Source organism: Erpetoichthys calabaricus, chromosome 13 (genome assembly GCF_900747795.2).
Source record: "Erpetoichthys calabaricus chromosome 13, fErpCal1.3, whole genome shotgun sequence".
NCBI classification, from domain to species: Eukaryota; Metazoa; Chordata; class Cladistia; order Polypteriformes; family Polypteridae; genus Erpetoichthys; species Erpetoichthys calabaricus.
This window is the reverse complement of record NC_041406.2, coordinates 12,449,561-12,471,047: the sequence shown is the minus strand read 5'-3', so window position 1 is coordinate 12,471,047 and position 21,487 is coordinate 12,449,561. Positions and strand designations below refer to the sequence as shown.

The 21,487-nt window shown below is 42.3% G+C and overlaps 1 protein-coding gene and 1 long non-coding RNA gene across 4 annotated transcripts in view; one reads left to right on the top strand and one right to left on the bottom strand.

The window, feature by feature from the left end:
- The window catches only part of LOC127530043 (uncharacterized), a 454,116-nt gene that overhangs the window by 22,114 nt on the left and 410,515 nt on the right, over positions 1 to 21,487 (top strand). The gene's annotated exons all lie outside the window — the stretch shown is intronic.
- The window catches only part of dnah5 (dynein, axonemal, heavy chain 5), a 437,381-nt gene that overhangs the window by 23,299 nt on the left and 392,595 nt on the right, over positions 1 to 21,487 (bottom strand). For all 3 annotated transcript variants that reach the window (XM_051935611.1, XM_051935612.1, XM_051935613.1), the window contains exons 68-73: positions 15,464 to 15,654; positions 13,999 to 14,120; positions 12,068 to 12,217; positions 8,187 to 8,432; positions 7,460 to 7,679; positions 1,376 to 1,581 (exon numbers count right to left, since the gene is read on the bottom strand). In XM_051935611.1, the coding sequence (XP_051791571.1) occupies positions 1,376 to 1,581; positions 7,460 to 7,679; positions 8,187 to 8,432; positions 12,068 to 12,217; positions 13,999 to 14,120; positions 15,464 to 15,654 (1,135 nt within the window). The remainder of the gene's footprint in view (positions 1 to 1,375; positions 1,582 to 7,459; positions 7,680 to 8,186; positions 8,433 to 12,067; positions 12,218 to 13,998; positions 14,121 to 15,463; positions 15,655 to 21,487) is intronic.

Below are 21,487 nucleotides of genomic sequence, written 5' to 3'. Positions count from 1 at the left end.
AGAAGACCAACTAAGTCAGAGCCTCAAACTCCAACCAATTTCTCTCCAACCAGCTGTTTAATGAGGTGCCAGTTCTTGTCGTTAATTAAACCCGTTTTTTAATTTTGCTATTCTTCTCTGTAGATCCTCTCAAGCTCTGTCAGGTTGAATGGAGACTATTGGTGGACAGCTATTTTTAGGTATGTCCAGAGATGTCTGTCTGGTAAAAGAGTTGTGGTTGTTCCAAACTTCTTCCATTTATGGATTATGAAGGCTACTGTGCTCTTGGGAACCTCAAGTGCTGCCCAAATATTTTGTTGCCTTCCCCAAATCTGTGCCTCAACACAATCCTGTCTGTAGGCTCTGCAGACTCTTCCTTTGACCTCATGGTTTGGTTTTTGTTCACCTGTGGGACCTTCTATAGACAGGCGTGTGATTTGACTAATCAGTCCAATCACTTGAATTAATCACTGATGGACTTGAACAAGGTTCAGAAACATCTCAATGATGGTCAATCGAGTGGGATGCACCTCAGCCAAATTTCAAGTGTGGTAGCAAAAGGGTTTGAATACTTAATTCTTATATCCAATAATGCCTTGATCATTCTGGAGTATTGAATGTTGTTTGTGGAAAAATTATTATTTGTAATAATTAGTAATGTAAGCATAAATATAATCATAAAAAGAAACATGGCAGACTGGAGCCACAGCATCGTAACGGAATGCACCTCTTTCTTTAGCATTATTTTAATTGTATGCAAGTTGATTTTTATAAGTTGTCTTAGGCAGTTTACTTATTTGCTTTGTGACGGATGGCCGGGGCCTGTGCTTGGCCGGGACGCCCCTTCACCACATATGCCAGGGGGACAAGGGTGGGAAGCCCAGTATCTCCCCCTGGACACTAGATGGCAGCCTCCCTGGGTTGCAGTGGTGCCTCGGACTCCCCCAGGGCTTCATGGGGATTGGAGTTCTGTGCAGCTCTGTGAGGTTCCACAGGCACCGCCAGGGGGTGCTGTAACAGGAGCTGCTGGCCCCTTTTGGGCACTGGTTTCGCCTTACCCAGAAGTGCAGCCGGATGTGGTACCCAATAAAAGGGAGCCAGCGACCACCACTTGGCGGCCAGAGTTGGGTGGAAGGAGGACAAAGCTGTGGAGGAGGAGTGGTGGTGGAAGAGAGAGGAGTGTGGTGACTCAGTGCGGGTGCTTGGGACTGTGTTGTGGCTGGAGGGATTACGGGGAAGACGTGCCCTCCAGCTGAAGAAAAATAAAAGTCTTTTTGTTTTATATGTGCCTCCTGTGTCAAGTCTGTGCTGGGTTGGGCGCAATATAGCGCCTTTCTTACAGCATAGAAATACAAGCTAAATAATGTTCAATGGATTGCAATTTGAGGACACCTACCTTTTTAATGTCCATGTCGTCTAAGTGGTTCTGTATGAACTGTACCGTTGCATTGAAATCTGCCTGGTTAAATTCGTAAGGGATGTTCCAACCAAGGGGACCAAATTTGCGTCTCTCTTGGACGGTGGAATGAAGAAAGGCAACCCCGTACAGCATTGGCTTCCATTGAGTCATGTTGCTGACATCAAGCAAGTCCTGGCTTATACCTAGCAAATAAAAAAAATAAATAAATAACAGTTTAATAAATTGCAAAACTTGTTCCTAGTAACCAACAGTGATATGGACACCAAAGGAGACAGAGTCATACTGATCTGTGTGATCTTTGCTTTCTATTCTTGTGTAACAAAGTTGTGTTGAAGCACACCTGTAATAACCAGCTATCAAAACATTCATAGGCCTTTTAAATATATGTAAAAAAATAATACTACACGTTGTGACGTCTGTGTGTTTTGGGGACAGCTGAAGGGATGTGATGATTGTAATTCTCCTCCAGACCAGGGGTTGGCGCTGTTGCCTAATGCCTTTTCTTCTCCTCCCTCTGCAGGATGGAAGACTGACACACCTGTTCCACCTCTGACTTCGCTGCCATCATACACCCACCTGGACCTGCCCGTTCTTGGCTCGATCCCCTATGAGCCCCTGCTATACCACATCACCTCAGTCTCATCCTGAGTCTATAACGTATGTAAAGACATTTCACTTGGTAATTACATTTTTTTTTTCTTTTCCTGAAAATTGCAAGGTTCAGAAAAATTGTAGCGGGGCTACATAGTAATAGTATATTCTATGTGTGTGCTGAGTGTGTTTTGTTTTCATCGTCCCGTTTACTTTTTGTTATGTGTGCGTCAGTGAATGTTGTCTCCATTAAGTGCAGAGGGGAAGGATGATGGAGAGAGACCGCAGCCCCAAGACAGAAATCACCTGTTTACACACCAGTTACATCCGGGACATTTTACATTTAAAAAAGAGGAGCGAGAAGCGGAGAGAGAGAGGAAAAGAAAAGAAGACAATTTATCCATCCATCTACAAACTCATCACTGCTATTCATTGCTTTATTCCACTGGCTGCTTTTTCATCTATCGATCATTCATCATGACAGCCAGAGCTGAGAAACTCCGGGATTAAAGTCATTCCAACCATTATCAGAACGTTTACGGTGAGGTCATTTTGTTGTCGGGAGGAAGCACAATAACACCACGACCAGTTTTTACACCGCCGGACTTTATTTTGGGACAGATTTTTTCACCACATGCCGCGTTTTTCAGATCTATGTCTGTATTTGTGTTGTGTGCTTTTGTTAATTGTTTGGGGGCAAGGGATCCCTCGCTATATCACGCTTCGACTTTCGCGGCTTCACTCTATCGCGATTTTTTCTCATACACGCTTACGTCACTACGCATGCGCTTTCTGAGAACTTTTATCTAAGCCCCACGATGGCTCCTAAACGTGCTGCTTTTTCTAAGCCTTCTGACAATAAAACTAAGCGCCGGAGGAAGATGCTTACCATCCAGGAGAAGGTGAAACTCTTGGATATGATCATAGATGGCAATACCCTACAAAAGCCTCCTCACGCATATGAAAAGACAGCGCCAGCAACTGCCTATCAAGATGTTCTTCAGCCGCGCACCCAGACACCCACTGCCTACTCCTAGTACTCCTTCAGCGGAAGAAGACAACGATGCACCTGCTTAAGATACTGCACCACCTGAAGACTCTCCTACTGAGGTCGTGCCTTCATAGGTTAGTGGTTGTGTGTAAGAACTGTGTGTGTGTGTGTAATTAAATGTACAGTACAATAATCTACTATATAAAAGCGGTCGGGATGGTCCTTCCGTCGTGTGAGTGCAAAGCATAGCGGTATTCCGCTTATCACAGACTTACTACTTGCGGCTTGCGGTATGAAGCGACGCGATGTGAGCAGAGTTCTGGTGCTCCCATCGTTCCCTTGCTGTTGTGCGCGATGCGCTGGAAAAAATAGACAAAATCATGTCTCTGGAAATAATTAATGTTGATGGAGTACAAATGCCTCACCGCGTAGTAAATATCAGGGGAGATGGTGCTTGCTTATTCTCATCTATAGCTTATTTAGTGTATGAAACTCCGTCTTTAGCAGTACAGATTCGAGTGAACATTGTACGACTTTGGACAGGCACTCGAGGGGATAAAAAAAAACGTTTTCGGGAGATGTTATGAATGGGCACTTTGATGTTCTCATTCCCTACACTTACATGCCTGATGTACACATGGAGCGCACACAAATTGAGGATAAAAGTCGGTCGCCTTAAAAGGCGGGTGAGCCTAGTAATAATATGATATTTGTAACGTCTAATATGTCTTATTTTCTCTTATTTTGTCTAATATATTGGGTAATACGAGTGTAATGGTGACTAAAGGGTGTTATTTCATGTCTAGAGGGCTCTAATAATGTTAAAAAACGTATTTAGAAGGTCGTAAACAGGTTTTCTATACTCTTAACTGCGAAAATATTCGATTTATAAATAAAGAATCCTACTTCGCGAAAATTCATTTATCACGGTAGAGTCTGGAAAGGATTAACCGTGATAAACGAGGGTTCACTGTATTTGTGTTATTATATATATTAATTAGTCATTGGTGTTTTTGGGATACATGGTAATTTGCACACCTATATACATATTTATTTATTATTGAATGTTTTTCTGTCTTTCATGTTACAATATATCTGTTTTTAATTTGACATATCCGTTTACTATCTCTGGTTATTTCGTCGTGTCGGGAAAATAAGACATCTTGTAAAGAGTACGGCTTGTTATTAGAGCAAGAAACCTCAGGTGTTCCAAGTAGTAGTCTTGGTAGTGTAGTGGCCAGTCTGGGTAAGGGTTCGGCCGTTAAAAAATGCCCCAATTCATTTTGGCCCATCCTTGTATTTCTTAAAATGTATACTGTATACGAAAGCTTAGAACATGGCTGAGGAGCAGCTGAAGGAAGAAAATTCAAGGGTAGTATTTGGGGATGGAGTCCTATATTTTGTTCTTTATTTTGCCTTATTCAATTTCTTGTATTAGGAATTTGTTATTTTTCGCATACCCCTTAGGGTCAGAGCGCAGGGTCAGCCATTGTACAGCGCCCCTGGAGCAATTACAGGTTAAGGGTTCTTGCTCAAGGGCCCAGCAGATTAGGATCTCTTTTGGCAGTGACAAGGATTCAAACCGGCAACCTTCTGGATACCAGCACAGATCCTTAGCATCAGAGCCACCACTCCTCCCTGAAGGGCTATATGAAGGGCTAGTACCAAGAATAAAGAGGGAGCAAGTAAAGGAGGCATTGAAAAGAGCAAAATGGAAAGGCAACAAGACTGGATGAAATACCAGCAGAAGTGTGGAAGAGTTTAGAGGAAGAGGGGGTAGATGTGTTGTGGGATCAAATGCAGAAGATCTATAGACAGGAGAGAAGACCAGAGCAGGAACAATGTCATTTGTGGCAGATGGCTGGGGGACCCTACCCAGCTGGAACACCTAGATGGTCCATGAGAGGGACAATACCTCCCCTGGGCCACGAGAGAGCAGCCGCCCTGGTTTGCATGGGGGCCACGGGAACAAAGCTAGGAAGCTCATCCCTGTTGGGGCCTGTGGCCACCGCCAGGGGGCATCCGGATGATTATGGAACCCTGGATGGCGGCACTTCAGCCACACTTGGAAGTGCTGCCGGAAAGAATTCCAGGGACACCAGGAGTGCTTCCGGGTGCTCATGCGGCACTTCCGCCACACCACAAAGTTCCACCGGAAGATCGTCACAGGGCACCTGGAGCACATCCAGGTTGTTATAAAAGAGGCCGCCTCCCTCCAGTAAATGAGCCGGAGCTTGTATGTGGAGGAGTAAAGGCGTCAGAAAGAGAGGAAGAAGAGTGAAGAAAGAAGGGACCGAGTTTGGGCTGATTAGAGCACTGTGTTGTGTACAGGAATAAGAGAAAGTAATAAATAGTGTGTGTTTCGGACATTTGGTGTCTATTTGTTTGTGTACGGGGCGCTGCCTTCCACACATTGTACCCATATATATGAAGAAGAGAGATGTTCAGGTTTGTGGAAACTATACAGGAATAAAGCTGAAAATTCAGGAAATGATTATAGGGAGAAGGCTTAGGGAAGAGACGACCAAAGGAGAGGAGCATGTTGGTTTTGCCAGGGAGAGGAACAACTGATGCAGTCTTTGCATTAAAATAAATCCTAGAGAAGCATTGACAAAAACAGTGTTTATTTATTTGAATATATATATATGGATATATTTGGCTTGTGATAGAGAGCCACGTCAAGATGTCCAGAGATGCAAGAGAGAGAAAGGAAGACCAGAGAAGTGTGTGAGGATTGTCCAGGATACATATGAGGGAGTGAGGACTTGGGTTAAAAGAGCATTGTTGGGGTAACAGACAAGATTCCAGTTCGAGGAGGTCTGCACCAGGGGTCTTCTTAAAGCCCTTACCTCCTGAATCTGGTTATGGGTGTGTTGAATCATGAGTTAAAAGACCAATCCCCCTGTTCAATGTCTTTTGTTGATGACATTGTGTTGTGTGTGTGTGGCACACGAAAGGAAAATAGTGAGAGGAAGTTTGAAGTTGGGCCTGCTGACTTCTGAAGGTTAACATTGTTAAATGCTAGAGGTCAATCGATTCTGAGAAATGTTGCTTTTTATATATATATATATATATATATATATATATATATATATATACTAGACATTAAGCCCGTTACAATAACTGGCGCTAGAACAGTAGTGCATAAACATTAGTAGGAACAGTCTATATTAAATGGCAAAGGACCATCTATTTTCTGTTACAGTAATCCTGGCTTGTATGTGGCTGTAATATGCGTCACTGTATTGTGTGCCTTAAATTTTCTCTCGCAGTAATACGTCTCTCCAGCAAGTACTGTGCAGTTCCCCAGCAAGTATTTTAATCTGTGCTGGCGTGCAGCTGATTATTGTATGTGTGGCATCTCCCCAGCAACGGATTTTATGTGTGCGAAAATAAATCTACTTTTAAAAGTCATCCTATTGTAATATCATGAAAATTCGTATATTTAGGAAAACCCCTTCAACGACTGACACTTTACACTTTACCGGGCCAAGTTTGTTAATCGCAAATCTGACATCCTCAGAGTGAACACCTACACAACAACACACACTAATCCCATCTCTTTGGGGAAGCTGGTCTCCGTGTTTCAGTACCCGATTGGATTTTTCGTGCGTTATGTTTTAGGTCGTACCTCATTTACCGAAATCCGATTGGATCGGCCACGCGATATTTTATAGGTCCCGCCCTCTCTGTCTTGTGTGACGCGTCAGGCGGCCTTTGAAGCATCGCACCGCACCCCACGCATGCGCACTTCACCAGAAGACACACACACACGGACACATGGACGCACACAGGGATTTTATTAAAGAGGATATATATATATATATATATATAGGAAACATATCTATAGTACTCTATATTTGGTGACAGAGAAAAATAAACAGGAGGTCAATTGTGTATTACAGAATTAAAGACAATATTTTGTCTCTGGGGCGGCACGGTGGCGCAGTGGTAGCGCTGCTGCCTCGCAGTTGGGACACCTGGGGACCTGGGTTCGCTTCCCGGGTCCTCCCTGCGTGGAGTTTGCATGTTCTCCCCGTGTCTGCGTGGGTTTCCTCCGGGCGCTCCGGTTTCCTCCCACAGTCCAAAGACATGCTGGTTAGGTGGATTGGTGATTCTAAATTGGCCTTAGTGTGTGCTTGGTGTGTGGGTGTGTTTGTGTGTGTCCTGTGGTGGGTTGGCACCCTGCCCGGGATTGGTTCCTGCCTTGTGCCCTGTGTTGGCTGGGATTGGCTCCAGCAGACCCCCGTGACCCTGTGTTCGGATTCAGCGGGTTGGAAAATGGATGGATGGATGGATTTTGTCTCTGTGGCATTCATTATATCAAGGCCATGGGGCAGCAAAAGCAAATCATCCATTGGTTGGCGCTCATTTCTTGCCCAGGGTGTGTTTATGTTTGTATTTTCTTCTCAAATCCTAAAGATGTCTGTCTGTCAAGAGTACATAGAGAAAGCTTGACAATTGTTAAGGTTAATTACCTCCATACGTTCTCTTCAAGCCAGCCTTAAGTCCTTGAGGTGGTTCATTAGTAAATTTAATGGACATCTGTAGAAGAGTGATTGGGAACTGTTTATGGACCTCGGTGGTCATCCATAACCTAAATGACTCATGGACCGTTTCTGTTTCCGTTATGGTGTCCATCAGCTCATCTAAGAAGTCAAGTCCCAGATGACAGTTCTGTAAAAGAGCCCATCCACCCTGTTTTCGCAAAACAAAACAAAGAGTTTCATTTATTGAATTTTTGCAAACTGTACGTTGAATTCACAAGTTAGATAACTAACAATAGAACATCATTACATCAGTCAAAGCAATTTTTTTGGAATCTGGCATCAGTGAAGATTACTTCATCTTTTCTGTAGTGCTAGGGTGTTGTACCATGTTAGCCATTATGAATGTAGTGAAAAGTCATGCAAAATGACACCTTTTATTGGCTAACTAAAAAGATTACAATATGCAAGCTTTCGAGGCAACTCAGGCCCCTTCTTCAGGCGAGATGTAATCAAGGAACATTACAACTGTTTATAGTTGGAGCATAAACTGGTTTTGTTAGTTGCTCAAGGTCACACAGTAAATCAGACAATGGGACTGAACCGAGAGCTTTGGGGTCCAATTCCTGAAACCTTTAATATATTATAGCAGCACCAGCTATAATCCTAATGAGAACAAACTGTATGAAATGGAATGTAGGACAGCCACCATACTTACATGTGCCATAGTCTGCTGCAAAAGCTTCCGAGCGTGAACCTCTTGCCCCTGGCCCATTGAAACATATCGTGTCTCGATCTTCAGCCTCTTCCCAAGGGCAATAATGGAGTCGGTGGGATCAGATCCCATAGACAGGAAACAAATGAGAGGTGTGCGAGGATCGGACTCTTCCCAGGTCTTTTCCAAATCCAGAATAACACCTTCAGCATATTTTCCTCCCATAGAGTCCATTATGTACTTGCGAGCCTGTTCATAAACACATGAAAACAATTGCACAAAATATTCTCAGAAAACAAAGATGAGACAATGTAAAGAAAATCGTACAATGCATTTCACATTATGAGTGTCTCGACGGCAGTAACTTTATAAGATGGCATTTTCAGAAAGGACCTGATGACTAAAAATCCTGCACTGAGGCCCATAATACTATTAAACAGTGAGCCCTAGCTGTGTGCCTGCTGTTTTTATTTTATATATAGATATTGTAACAAAGGCGCTATATAGGCGCCCGACCCGACACAGATGGACACAGAGGCACGTATAAACAAACAAGACTTTTATTTTTCTTCACCCGTGGGCGCACGTCTTCCCCATGACCCACAGGCAATACACAGTCCACAAGCACAATTACCACAACACAAGCAGTTTCTCCCTTTTACCACCACTCCTCCTCAAGCTTCGTCTCCTTCCTCCCAAATCTGGCTTCTCGAGTGGTGGTGGCTGGCCCTTTTTACAGCCCACCCGGAAGCGTTCCAGGTGCTTGACCACCTGGTCCTAATTGCCCTTCCAGGTGGGGCTGAAGATATGTCCAGCTGGGCTGCTGACTCCATGCAGCTCCTCCTAGCGGCCATCTGAGCCCCCAACCCGGCTGTGGAGGACTCCATCTCCCATGGAGCCATGCGAGAGGTTGGGGGATCACTGTCCGCCAGGGAGGCTGCCACCAAGCGTCCCGGGGGAGGTATTGAGCTGCCGATGGTTGCTCCCCCGGAACAGATGCAGAAGTGGTGTCCCTGCCGGGCATGGGACCCGGCTGTCCGCTACAATATATATATGTTGCATAGTTTACTGTCAAGTAATGCAAAAAGTATGCAACATGTGTTTCGTCCTCATTTGGGCTCAGCAGGCATACACACTCTACTGCTCCCCTCTCGGGTATCGAACCTCGGACGTCAGCGTCAGAGACGACGCCCCTTTACGCTGCACCACAGCGTGTGGTTCATTTATTTGACAGCCTGTAGGTCCGGAGTAATTACATTCATTGCAATCGTAGTCTGAGTCCCGACCTGAATTGTGTGGGTGGTTTTATATATATATATATATATATATATCACCACGGCCCTAAAGAAGGAAAGGTCATCCCTCCTGTGTCTAACAGACGTGTTCCTTAAAGAGGAAGTTGTCCTTGGTCAGCTTACTGCACCCTGTCTTATGATAGACGCCTGTATGACTAACCTCCCATTAGTGCTAAACAGCTTTGTCAGCTTTTAACCCTTACTAGCTTGCAAGCAGTTAATGTTTCTTTCACATCTGCCATTCATAGACATCAGCAGGCGCTGAGGGGTCTTTTCTGGTGATGCTCTGCCATTCCACTAATGCAGCCATCTTCAGCTCCTGCTTGTTTCAGGTGGCTTGTCCCCTTAGGGGGACATTCATTGCATTCGTAGTCTGAGTCCTGACCTGAATTGTGTGGGTGGTTACCTACCAGGTAACGCTTGTGGACCTACAGGCTGTCAAATAAATGAACTCTGACGCTGACGTCCGAGGTTCGATCCCCGAGAGGGGAGCAGTAGAGTGTGTACGCCTGATGAGCCCAAATGAGGGCAAAACACGTGTTGTGTACTCTTTGCATTATTTGACAGTAAACTATGCAACATTCCATGATCTGCTTCTCGCAACTGAAGAGGGCACCGTGGTGGATGTTTGCCGAATGGCAGACCAACCACAAGCGTTACCTGGTAGGTAACCACCCACACATTTCAGGTCGGGAGTCAGACTACGAATGCAATGAATATATATATATATATATATATATATATATATGTCTGGGAAAAGTCCAGCCATTGTTATTATAACAAAAACTGTTTGCGCGGCATCAATGTAACCTGGACTGGAATGCGCATGCGTGAACAATGATGACTTCACTGAACTAGTCAGTGGGGGCTCTAGACACTACTGAGTGAGCATGTGTACCGTGTGGCTGTCACATTCAAAATGACCTAGCGAGCAGAACAATGAATCTGCATCAAATTTTGTGTTAAGCTTGAATTTTCATCTGCAGAAACTATTCGGATGATTCAGAAGGCTTTCGCGGATGATGCAATGAGTGGCAAAACATCAAATCACCCAAGTGACTCAGTCCCCCTACAGCCCAGATTTGGTGCCCTGCGACTTCTGGCTTGTCCCAAAACTATAATCACCATTGAAAGGGAAGAGATTTCAAACTGTTGATGAGATTCAGGAAAATACAACGAGGCAGCTGATGGCGCTTCCAACAAAGGATTTTGCAGAGTGTTTTGAACAGTGGAAGAGAAGCTGGGAGAACTGTGTGAGGTTCCAAGGTGCCTACTTTGAAGAACAGTGATCCGTCATTTTCCTATGTACAATATTTACTGACAATATTTCTTGTATCTTCTTCAATACATGTATCTATTTTACATATTACATGGCTGGATACTTTCCGGACATATATACAGTATGTTAATATGTGTGTTTTAGGTTCATTTTTGTTTAGCAGGACACCAGGACATGCTTCCTATTATTTTTGGAATGAAAAACTTATTTGTTACCATCTTGGTTTCTATATTCACATGACTGCAACGGCCCATTTGATGTGACATACAGATATGGGCTGCCATTCATTCAATCTTCATGTCTCAGTGGATTCTATGTTCTGAAGTTCATATGTTTATTTATGACAAATAATGCAGCAATGTGTAATAATGTAACACATGCTGTTGTTCTCAAGTCTCTTTCTGTATTTTGTACTAACAAAAACTGCCCATGAAAGCTTGGTTTAAAAGGTCAAAGACAAAAGAACAGCACAGCTATTAGACATTCATGTTGATTTTACCTTAGAGCTGGATTTAAGATTATTTTGTTCTTTTTGAAATAAAGAAAAATATGATGACTTTTCTCAATATATGAACTCATAAAATCAACAATGACAACACACACCACTACCTGCAGCAGCATGGAGGCCTTTGTCTGTGAAAACAATAAAGCCTTGCTTCAGAGGTCATGCTCCTCAGCCAGAAATGGGTGGAGTGCTCACTCCAGGTTGGGGATGAGGTGCTGCCTGAAGTTGAGGAGCTTAAGTATGTCAGGGTCTTATTCATAATGGAAGGAGGAAGAGAGCAGGAGATTGACAGGAGAATCTAAGCAGCGTCCACAACGAATATATGACAACATACAGTATGTGTGAATTCATGAAAGCAGCCTGCCCGATGCAATGGAAACACACACCATGAATTACAACATCGCGGTGGGCTCTCCTTGTTAAAGCAATAAAACCTTACTTCAGACAAATCCATGACTAAAGTGTCTGACTTATTTTTCATAGAGATAATGTCTGGAAAGCCTCCAGGGTTTGGTGTCAGAAGTGGGATTCAAGACTACTAGGAGGATCTAGGAGAGCGATAGGCAGATCACGGACATTGAACCATTCAGTTGGGGAGCCAAAAAATAGAGCTCCAAAAAACCTCCAAAAAGATTACCTTATTTGTTTTGTGGATAATTAGTTATAGATGCAATCTTTTTGTTTTATTTATTGGACCATATTAAATGGGGATGACCAGGTTGGTGCCCCAATACTTCCTGGGGGAATCTGCAGTGCCTTTTTTCTACCACACTAACCAGATAATCCAACATTTCCTATGTAATACCTGAGCAATTGTTCGGTCAGGACACCAGGACCTGATCAGGAGGAGACGCCTAAATGAATCCAAAGCTTGATCATAAGCATTTGGAATAACTTCTTCTTCAGGGGCCTCTTTGTCAAACCAGGTTTTCCATGGCTTCTCGTTTCTTCCAATCTGTAAGGGGAAAAAAAGATTTAGAGTGTTATTATGAGAAATCTGCAGTAGGTGGTCTCTGACTTCAGAAGTTTGTTAGAACTTAGGAAAACTTTAATAAGAGCCAAGAATTCTGTCCTGCATTGTAGTGTTTGCGCAAGGCAACAGCAGGTTTGAGAGAAAATGGAATTAGAAGATGGCATGGAAATGTCAAAATTTGCCCAGTGGTCCTTTACCTTTAAGTTGAAGTAGTATGGACGTGTAATGAGGAGAAACAATGAATGTATCGGTCAAAAGAGTGATGGGAATGGAAGTCCAGGGGAAGAGAAAGTGAGGAAGGCCAAAGTGGAGGTGGATGGATGAAGTCAAAGAAGATCTGAAGGAAAAGAGTCTGACTAGCGAAAAGGTGCAGGACTGTGCTGTTTGGAGAAAGTTGATCAAGGACATCGATCCCACATAGAAATGGGAAAAGTTGAAGAGGAAGAAGAAGTAGCAGAAGAAGGTCCTTTATCTTTATTTCAAGATGACTTACAAAGCAAATTATAATACACATCAGAATGATTAGAAGGTGCAAGAATGAAAAGCCAACAGAGAACAAATTTTAAAAACCAAGCAAGTGGGAGTCGTACTACTACTACTGCAATATGTCATACCTGCAGCAAGATTATGACAAACATCAGTATCTTAAACTCTTTGTCAGCTATAGATGAGACAGAAGAGAATCTAAGAAGTTCCTGTAAGTGCCATGAAGGACAGATGGGAATGCCGGCTGGATGGGAAAATGACTTCCTGCCCAGCTGGAGGTATTTAAAGGATGGACCAGTGGAAGCCAGAGGCCAGGAGCAGTTCCATCCCTCATACGACAAGTAGCAGTGGTTCCCCTGAGGCATCTCAGTTTGGACATCTGCAAGGGTACATGGAATTTGGTGTCTGGAAGTGCAGCCATGTTGGTGTCCCTAAGTGTCATTAGAGAGTGCTGTTGAGGGTGGACCTCTCATCTGGTTTCCACATGAGCTGGATATGCTTCCAAGAGGACACATTGTGGCACTGGAAGCGTTCCATCTTAAAAGGAGTCCACTGCCTCACTTGGATGAGTCAGAGGCAGTTACACTTATTTTCAGGACCCGGAAAATCCTGCTGACTACACCATTGTAACTGCCTGGAGAACCACTGAGCCACAAACCTCAGACATAGTAATGCTTAACATGATTCTGGGTTTTAAATAAAAGAAATTTATTGAACCGAAGTGCCCTTACAATAATTGCCAGTGCAAAGATCAAAGAGCAATACACAGTTCAATCAATCTCTTCCTCCTTCCAAGAGCGTTAACATTTGCAGTGCACCATCAATTGGAATGTAGTTTGTAATGCATGTAGCAATTAAAAAATGGCTTGTGATGTGCCATCTGTTGGAAGGACAAATGCAATCATTTTTATTACTACAAACGTTTGTGATGCACCATCTGCGGGAATGACAAATGCAATTCATATGTCAATGTTACATGCCATTTGGTATAGGATTCTAAAAAGCAGTGGTGATGTTTGTGATGTGCCATCAGTTGGAATGACAAATGCAATCATTTTTATTACTACAAATGTTTGTGATGCACCATCTGCTGGAATGACAAATGCTATGCATATGCATAGCAACCAAACAGACACGTGTCCTTTTATTGAGTTGGATAGATTACTTGGAATAGAATCAAAGAACTGCACAAAGCACACTTGCAATAAGGGACAGTATGTAAAAAACACGATTAAGTCAACTTTGTAATTGGCCTTTTGATGGAAAGTCATACTCACTTGATCAAGAATGTCTGAAAACTGCCTTAGTTTGCTAAGTTCTACCAGATTGAGCCATGTCATGTCAAGAATCCACTTGGCTGCTTTGGGTGGGCATGCCTTTAAATCCAAAGATGCTCCACCTGGTAAACAAAAGAAATAATAAGAATGATCATTCAAATGAAAGGGCCTTTTGTATACAAAATATTTCAGTCCGTTTATTTTAGGTAATACTAACATACTTTACCAGAGGTGTCATTCATACCATTGACTTTAATCTAATAGAATAAATACAACACAATTTGCATTGTAATTTTTATTACTTAATTCAGGGTATTTGGCAGGATAGATAATATATTGACAGTGTGAGGTAGCCTTTAGATAAAACTATTGTGAGATGAAGTCCCAAAAGCACCCTGTTTTGTATTAACACATGTTCGTATGTATTTTATGGTTATTTTTTGAGTAATTATGTGTATTTTACATATTTTCTTTTATATTTTCTTTCGTTTTTAACTGTACACTGTCTCTTTAAATTTACTTATGTTCCATGTTCATTGGTGGTGACGCCCCAGGAGGCACGACCACCTTGACGTTAACCACTTGTGAGCCCACCCCTCAGGCTATCTGAATTGTCTGAGAAGGCTCGGAAGTGGGAATCATTCGTTCAAGGGAGTTTCTGTAAGTATTGCTGTATTTGGTGTTGGAATTTTCTGTTGTTTTGATGATTCTCACCCTGTCTTTATTGGATCTTGTTTTGGGTCTTTTATGCTATGGATTGCCTTTTTAGGCAACTCCTTGTGCTTCTTTTTGCTCTTTGGAGCCTTTCTTTGTATATGACTATTGTTATTTATAAATCTTTCATTCTTAATAATAATAATAATTAATACATTTTATTTATATAGCACCTTTCCCATGCTCAAAGGCACTTCTTGAAGATTCCTATTTACTTTTTTCTATACAAGCTAAAGGTTTATGGTCACCCTCCCCTCATGGGCCCTTTATTATATTTTTGGTGATATTTATTTTTGAGTTGCCAGCTCACTATTTCAGGGGCCGCTCTGGCTGAAGCCTGCAGGTAGCCATTAGGGACTCAGCTGGGTTGAAGTGAGGCTCTGCTGGACAGAGCAGTGAAGATCCCAGCCTGCTTGAGTAGCAGTTTTTCAAGGCCTTGTGCCTATTTTGCCTTGAAGGAAACTTCATATCATAACACACCTTTTGCATGGCAGCATTGCCCATAGCTGCATTTATGTAGGTGATATCTTCATTGGGAATGAACCAGACATGAAATGCTTCACCATCACCAGTTAAAGTATTGAAAGTCAGGAGCTTGCTTCCGATTTTTCATTTCTAACTGTACAGATCAATGCACAAATGTGTACAAATCTGAAACATTTTATGATCAAATCAGAGCCTCCCTTTGTCAAATAGAATCAATAAGCGCAGTGTGGTATTTTTTTATGGAAAGAGAGAAGTTCTTCCTGACCTTTGATAAGAGTGAGGAACTCCTCATGTTTAACTTTATTGCTTTGCATATCAATCTTGAGCGTCAACAGCAGAGTGAACAAAAACTTGTGTTCTTCATAAAGGCCACGGGCTGCGTAGTTATGTACTTCAAACGTCATGTGCTCGATGATATTGGTTATCCTCTTGCTGGTAATCGGACTTTTCAAAGACCTGTTAGGAGACAGAAAGTCATTCATTACTAACACACTGTATGGACAAGTTTGGAATGCATCACCATTCATTTGTTTGTGTAACAGAAAGAGAGGACAACGATAAAGAGTTGGGGTGCCAAGCCGGCCACCCCTTATAGGTGGTTTGAGCAAAATGTTTAAAAAATGTGAAATTATTGCGGAGTTGTCTCTACGGATGCGAGTTCAAAACAGAACTGTCCCAAGATGGTGGGCCTTCCATTTTTGGGCGTTATGACAGTAAGAGTCAGGTCGAAGTGAACGGACACCGGAAATGATGTCAGAGGTGTCTGCAGAGGGATGCAGAGAGAGAGAGACATTAGGACACAGTGCCAACCACTGGTGCGGAGGTGGAATTGGGCCCTTCAGCTGTTTCCCATGCGCACGCACATGACATTTGTTGACTCACATTCACAGTGCATGTCCCCTAATAATTAGTTTGACTGTTTCAAGCTCTAAACACATAAAAAAGAACATTAAAACACAATTAACTGGCAGTTAATATTTCTCCTGAGGTTTCTTAACTCTTTGAGGGCTGAATATTTTTTCAGTTGTTTTCACGCATAGCGAATGCGCAAAGCAAAATACTCCATACACAACGTTTTGCGTATTATTGCTGAATTGGACTCAAACGTACTGCACTCCGATTTTGATACAAGTGATCTGGAGATCAAAAATGAAAGTGATGTACCAGCATCAGCTGATTGGTCCCTAGCTGATTGTTGAGCTGAATGCTTTCGTGTAGCGACCGGCAGCTGCGTGAAGATACTACTGAACGTCATTATATGTCGACACCAACCTCGAAAGAGTTAATACACCAGATGGAGCAACTTGGACATTTCATATCTCCACACCTCTGAACTATTTTTGCTTTCACTGACTTGTCTTTTTAATAGTGTGTCAAGTACATAAGTGTGATGAGTCTCTTATAGGCAGTGGTGTAATAGTAATGGAGGGGCACACAGAGTTACAGTTACAGGCTATTCTTTCTTAGAAGACTGGCGTCCCTCATCATCTGCAATAAGATGCTGCAGATGTTCTATCAGACGGTTGTGGCGAATGCCCTCTTCTACGCAGTGGTGTGCTGGGGAGGCAGCATAAAGAAGAAGGACGCCTCATGCCTGGGTAAGCTGGTCAGGAAGCAGGCTCCTATCAATTATGGAGAATCCACTGTATCCACTAAACAGGATCATCTCCAGACAGAGGAGCAGCTTCAGCGACAGACTGCTGTCACTGTCCTGCTCCACTGACAGACTGAGAAGATCATTCCTCCCCCAAACTATGCGACTCTTCAATTCCACCCGGGAGGGTAAACGTTAATATTATTCAAAGTTATTGTCCGTTTTTACCTGCATTTTTATTACTCTTTAACTTAATATTGTTTTTTTTGTATCAGTATGCTGCTGCTGGAGTATGTGAATTTCCCCTTGGGATTAATAAAGTATCTATCTATCTATCTATCTATCTATCTATCTATCTATCTATCTATCTATCTATCTATCTATCTATCTATCTATCTATCTATCTATCTATCTATCTATCTATCTATCTATCTATCTATCTATCTATCTATCACAGTTATTCACTTGGTTTCCATTTCCCTCTCTAGAATGGAGGAACACTGACCCCAACAGTCCTGGCATCTCTTCTGCTCCAACGTTTCAGAACAGAAAGGAAAAAAGACCTGCGTCATCTGCTGGATGTTATTATGTGACCAGCAGACCGAGAGGAGACCCTTTTTGTTATTCTGGATGAACCTGGCCTTTCCACTGTCACTGGATGTTTTTTGTTTATCACTCCAGTCTTTGTAAACTCCAGAGACAGTACCACTTGAAAATTTCATGGAAGCTGCTAGAATTACCACACGTGGAACCAGCAATCTTGCCATGGTCCATGTGGCTTAGATCATACTCCTTGTCCATTCTAATTTTGGTTTAAAAAACAAATAAACCTCTTGACCATATCTGTGTAGACTGAGATTTAGCCATAAATTGGCTGTTTTGAGAAGCGGGTATAGTTGCATTACCAAGCAGGTGGACCTTATGAAATGTGCATAGAACATTAGAACATTCTGGACAAGAACAGGCCATTCTGCCCAACAAAGCTCACCAGGCCTATCCACTTAGTTCTTCTAAAATAAAATCAAGTTGAGTTTTGAAGGTCCCTAAAGTTCTACTGTCTGCCACACTACTTATTCTAAGTGTTAAGAGTTTTCTGTGTAAAGATAAACTTCCTAATGTTTCTGCAAAATTTACCATAACACTGCTATGACGGGCAATGTGATCGTCGGGCAAAAAAAAAAAAAAAAAAAGCGGTCAGACATATGGGCCAAGTTTAATTACAACGCTGACGAAAATAAAACCCAGTGTCAGCCATGTGGAGTGAAGCTCACGGGTAGGAACACCTAAAACCTGAGAGGCTTCTAGAGGCGCACCATCCTGAGATTCATGCCAAGGTATGTAACATTATCTAGGTGGCGACTTGCCCAAAAGATCTGGCTAACAATTGGCATTCCAATTCATCCCAAAGGTGTTTAGTAGAGTTGTGGTCAGGGCTCACTCAGGTTCCTCAATGTCTTTATGACCAGGGGATCAGTCACGCTGAAAGAGAAAAGGGCCTTCCTGAAGCCATGTCAGAGGAACAACGCCACCAATCATACCTGGAGAGGAACTGTTCTTGGTATGGAGTCTCCCCCAGTCCATCCATTATACCTTCTCCCAGAATGGGAAAGGGAATAGGAACCATCCAAGCTGGGATATGCATCCATTTACACCATTCTTCCATAATGGCCTCCCTGCTGGGTAAGAATTTCTTCTCCATCCCAGCTGGGATGCCAGTCCATCCCTTATGTCTATCAAACTGTGACCATAAGTTTGGAAGCTCACAAACTGACTAAAATAACGTTGTATGCAGCAGCATTTAACAGTACCCTTCACTGGAACCAAGGGGCTGAACCCAAAACCTGCCATTACCTCTCCTCCACCAGACTTTACAGTAGACAGTATGAAGTCCAGAAGGTGATGTTCTCTGAACATCTGACAAATCCAAATTTGTCCATTAGACTGCCAGAGAATTGTAGCGGATGCCACATGTGCTATTGTCCCATTGTCAGTTTGCACCTCCTTAGGGTGCAAGAAAAGTGGTTACTGAAAATACACCATTAAGGGGGAGGTCACAACACGGACAGAACGATTGGTGCTGAAGATTTTAAACCAGAAAACAAGAGGAGAGAGAGAGAGAGACATCGTGCGGTGGAGCAAGGAGAAGCAACGAGGTAGCGCCAAGAATACACCTGCTGGAAGAAGTTTTTTTTTCCTTCACTCGGCGATACAAGAGAGACGCGTCTCCGAAGACGGACATTTTTTTGGTTTCGCCAGGGCAATCGACTCTTTGGACTGGTAGGACAAACTTTTTTGTTATCTGCTCGGCGGCCGGCGTATTCCGTGAGGTTTCCACTTTACGTCTTGCTCAAGAGCTGTAAGTAAAGTGAACCAGTTTTGGGAAACCGGTTTATCTCAAGCAAGAACATCTCGCCCCCTAATCTGTGAAAGGTTGTTTTTGATTCTATGTTAGGTACTTGTTTGTTTTTTTCTGTCTATATGTAAATATATGTGTATGTATTTTTTTCCTCTTCTTCATCGTGGTAATGCTTATTGTCTGATGCCGAGCAGGGGGCCATGTGGTGAGGGGTCAAATATAAGGACGAGCGTTGGTCACGTTACCCCGAAAGATTCTCAGTAGCAAACTGCTTTTCTGATTGTGCAGCAACCTGGGGTTTAGTTGTTCTCCCGGGGCAACGGTACATAATGAAGGGAGATTCATCACTACAATGGACACGTGTCCACTGTTCTAGAACCCAGTGGTGGTGTGCTTTACACCACTCCAGCTGACATTTGGCATTTCGTCGAGTGATCTTAGGTGTGTGTTGTCACGCATGTGCGTCTGAGGGTCACCTTCCAGGCTTGTCTGAGGTAAACACTACCATTCCAGGACACCAGGGGGTGCAATCACTAACTTTTTGTATTTCTCTTAACACTCACAGCTCCGAGAAGACGCCCACTGAGGGCAACTGAGCACACCCCTCTGAATCCGGGAGCTATAAAAGCGAGGCTCTCCTTCGAAGTGGCGTCTCATTCAGGAGATGAGTGCACCGACTTATGGAGCTCCGATCCTGTGATAAGACCGCTCTCCAGCGCCTATCGCCATGAAGCCAACGGCTAAAGCCTTCACAATTGTAAACATGGTGTTAACACATGCTTAGCATTTTCAGTTTTTCTTTTTTTGTTTTGTTTCAAGTAAACAGGGTGGCGGACCAGCCTTTCCATTTGACTCCTGTCCATCCCTCAACTGATGACCATGACCAGTGTGTGGCTGCTCTGCCATGGAAACCCATTTCATGAAGTTCTTGTGCTGTTATTGGTTCCAGAAGCAGTTGTGAGTGATGCCACTGGTGACAGATGTGCTATGTGCTTCACCACTCGGTGGACCCACTCTGTGAATTTGTGTGGGCTGAACTCTTGTTGCTCCTCGACATTTCCACTTCACAATGATAGCACTGGCAGATGACCTGGGCAGATCTAGCAGAGCAGAAATTTCAAATACTGACTTGTGGTAAAAGGTGGCATCATCCTATGACAGTGCCATGTTTAAATTCACAGAGCTCTTCAGTATCACCAAATGTTTGTCAATGAAGATTTGCATGGCTATGTGCGCGATGATGACGTGATCAATCAATTGGAGGGGTGTTCACATCCATTTGGTAATGAAGTGTATAAAGGTTAACTCAAACTCACAGTTCTGAAAAATATTTCACAAGTTAAACACACACTACTCCACAATACTCAACTGAAGTGTGTATCAGTAATGAGATGTACAGGTAAGAACATCCAGGAAAGTGAGAGGTTGGGAAAGGTTAGAATAGATAGATAGATAGATAGATAGATAGATAGATAGATAGATAGATAGATAGATAGATAGATAGATAGATAGATAGATAGATAGATAGATAGATAGATAGATAGATAGATAGATAGATAGATAGATAAAGCACTATATAATAGATAGATAGATAAAGCACTATATAATAGATAGATAGATAGATAGATAGATAGATAGATAGATAGATAGATAGATAGATAGATAGATAGATAGATAGATAGATAGAGCACTATATAATAGATAGATAGATAGATAGAGCACTATATAATAGATAGATAGATAGATAGATAGATAGATAGATAGATAGATAGATAGATAGATAGATAGATAGATAGATAGAGCACTATATAATAGATAGATAGATAAAGCACTATATAATAGATAGATAGATAGATAGATAGATAGATAGATAGATAGATAGATAGATAGATAGATAGATAGATAGATAGATAAAGCACTATATAATAGATAGATAGATAAAGCACTATATAATAGATAGATAGATAGATAGATAGATAGATAGATAGATAGATAGATAGATAGATAGATAGATAGATAGATAAAGCACTATATAATAGATAGATAGGTAAAGCACTATATAATAGATAGATAGATAGGTAAAGCACTATATAATAGATGGATAGACAGACAGATAGATAGATAAATAGATAAGATAGATAAAGCACTATATAATAGATAGATAGATAGATAGATAGATAGATAGATAGATAGATAGATAGATAGATAGATAGATAGATAGATAGATAGATAGATAAAGCACTATATGATAGATAGATAGACAGACAGACAGATAGATAGATAGATAGATAGATAAGATAGATAAAGCACTATATAATAGATAGATAGATAGATAGATA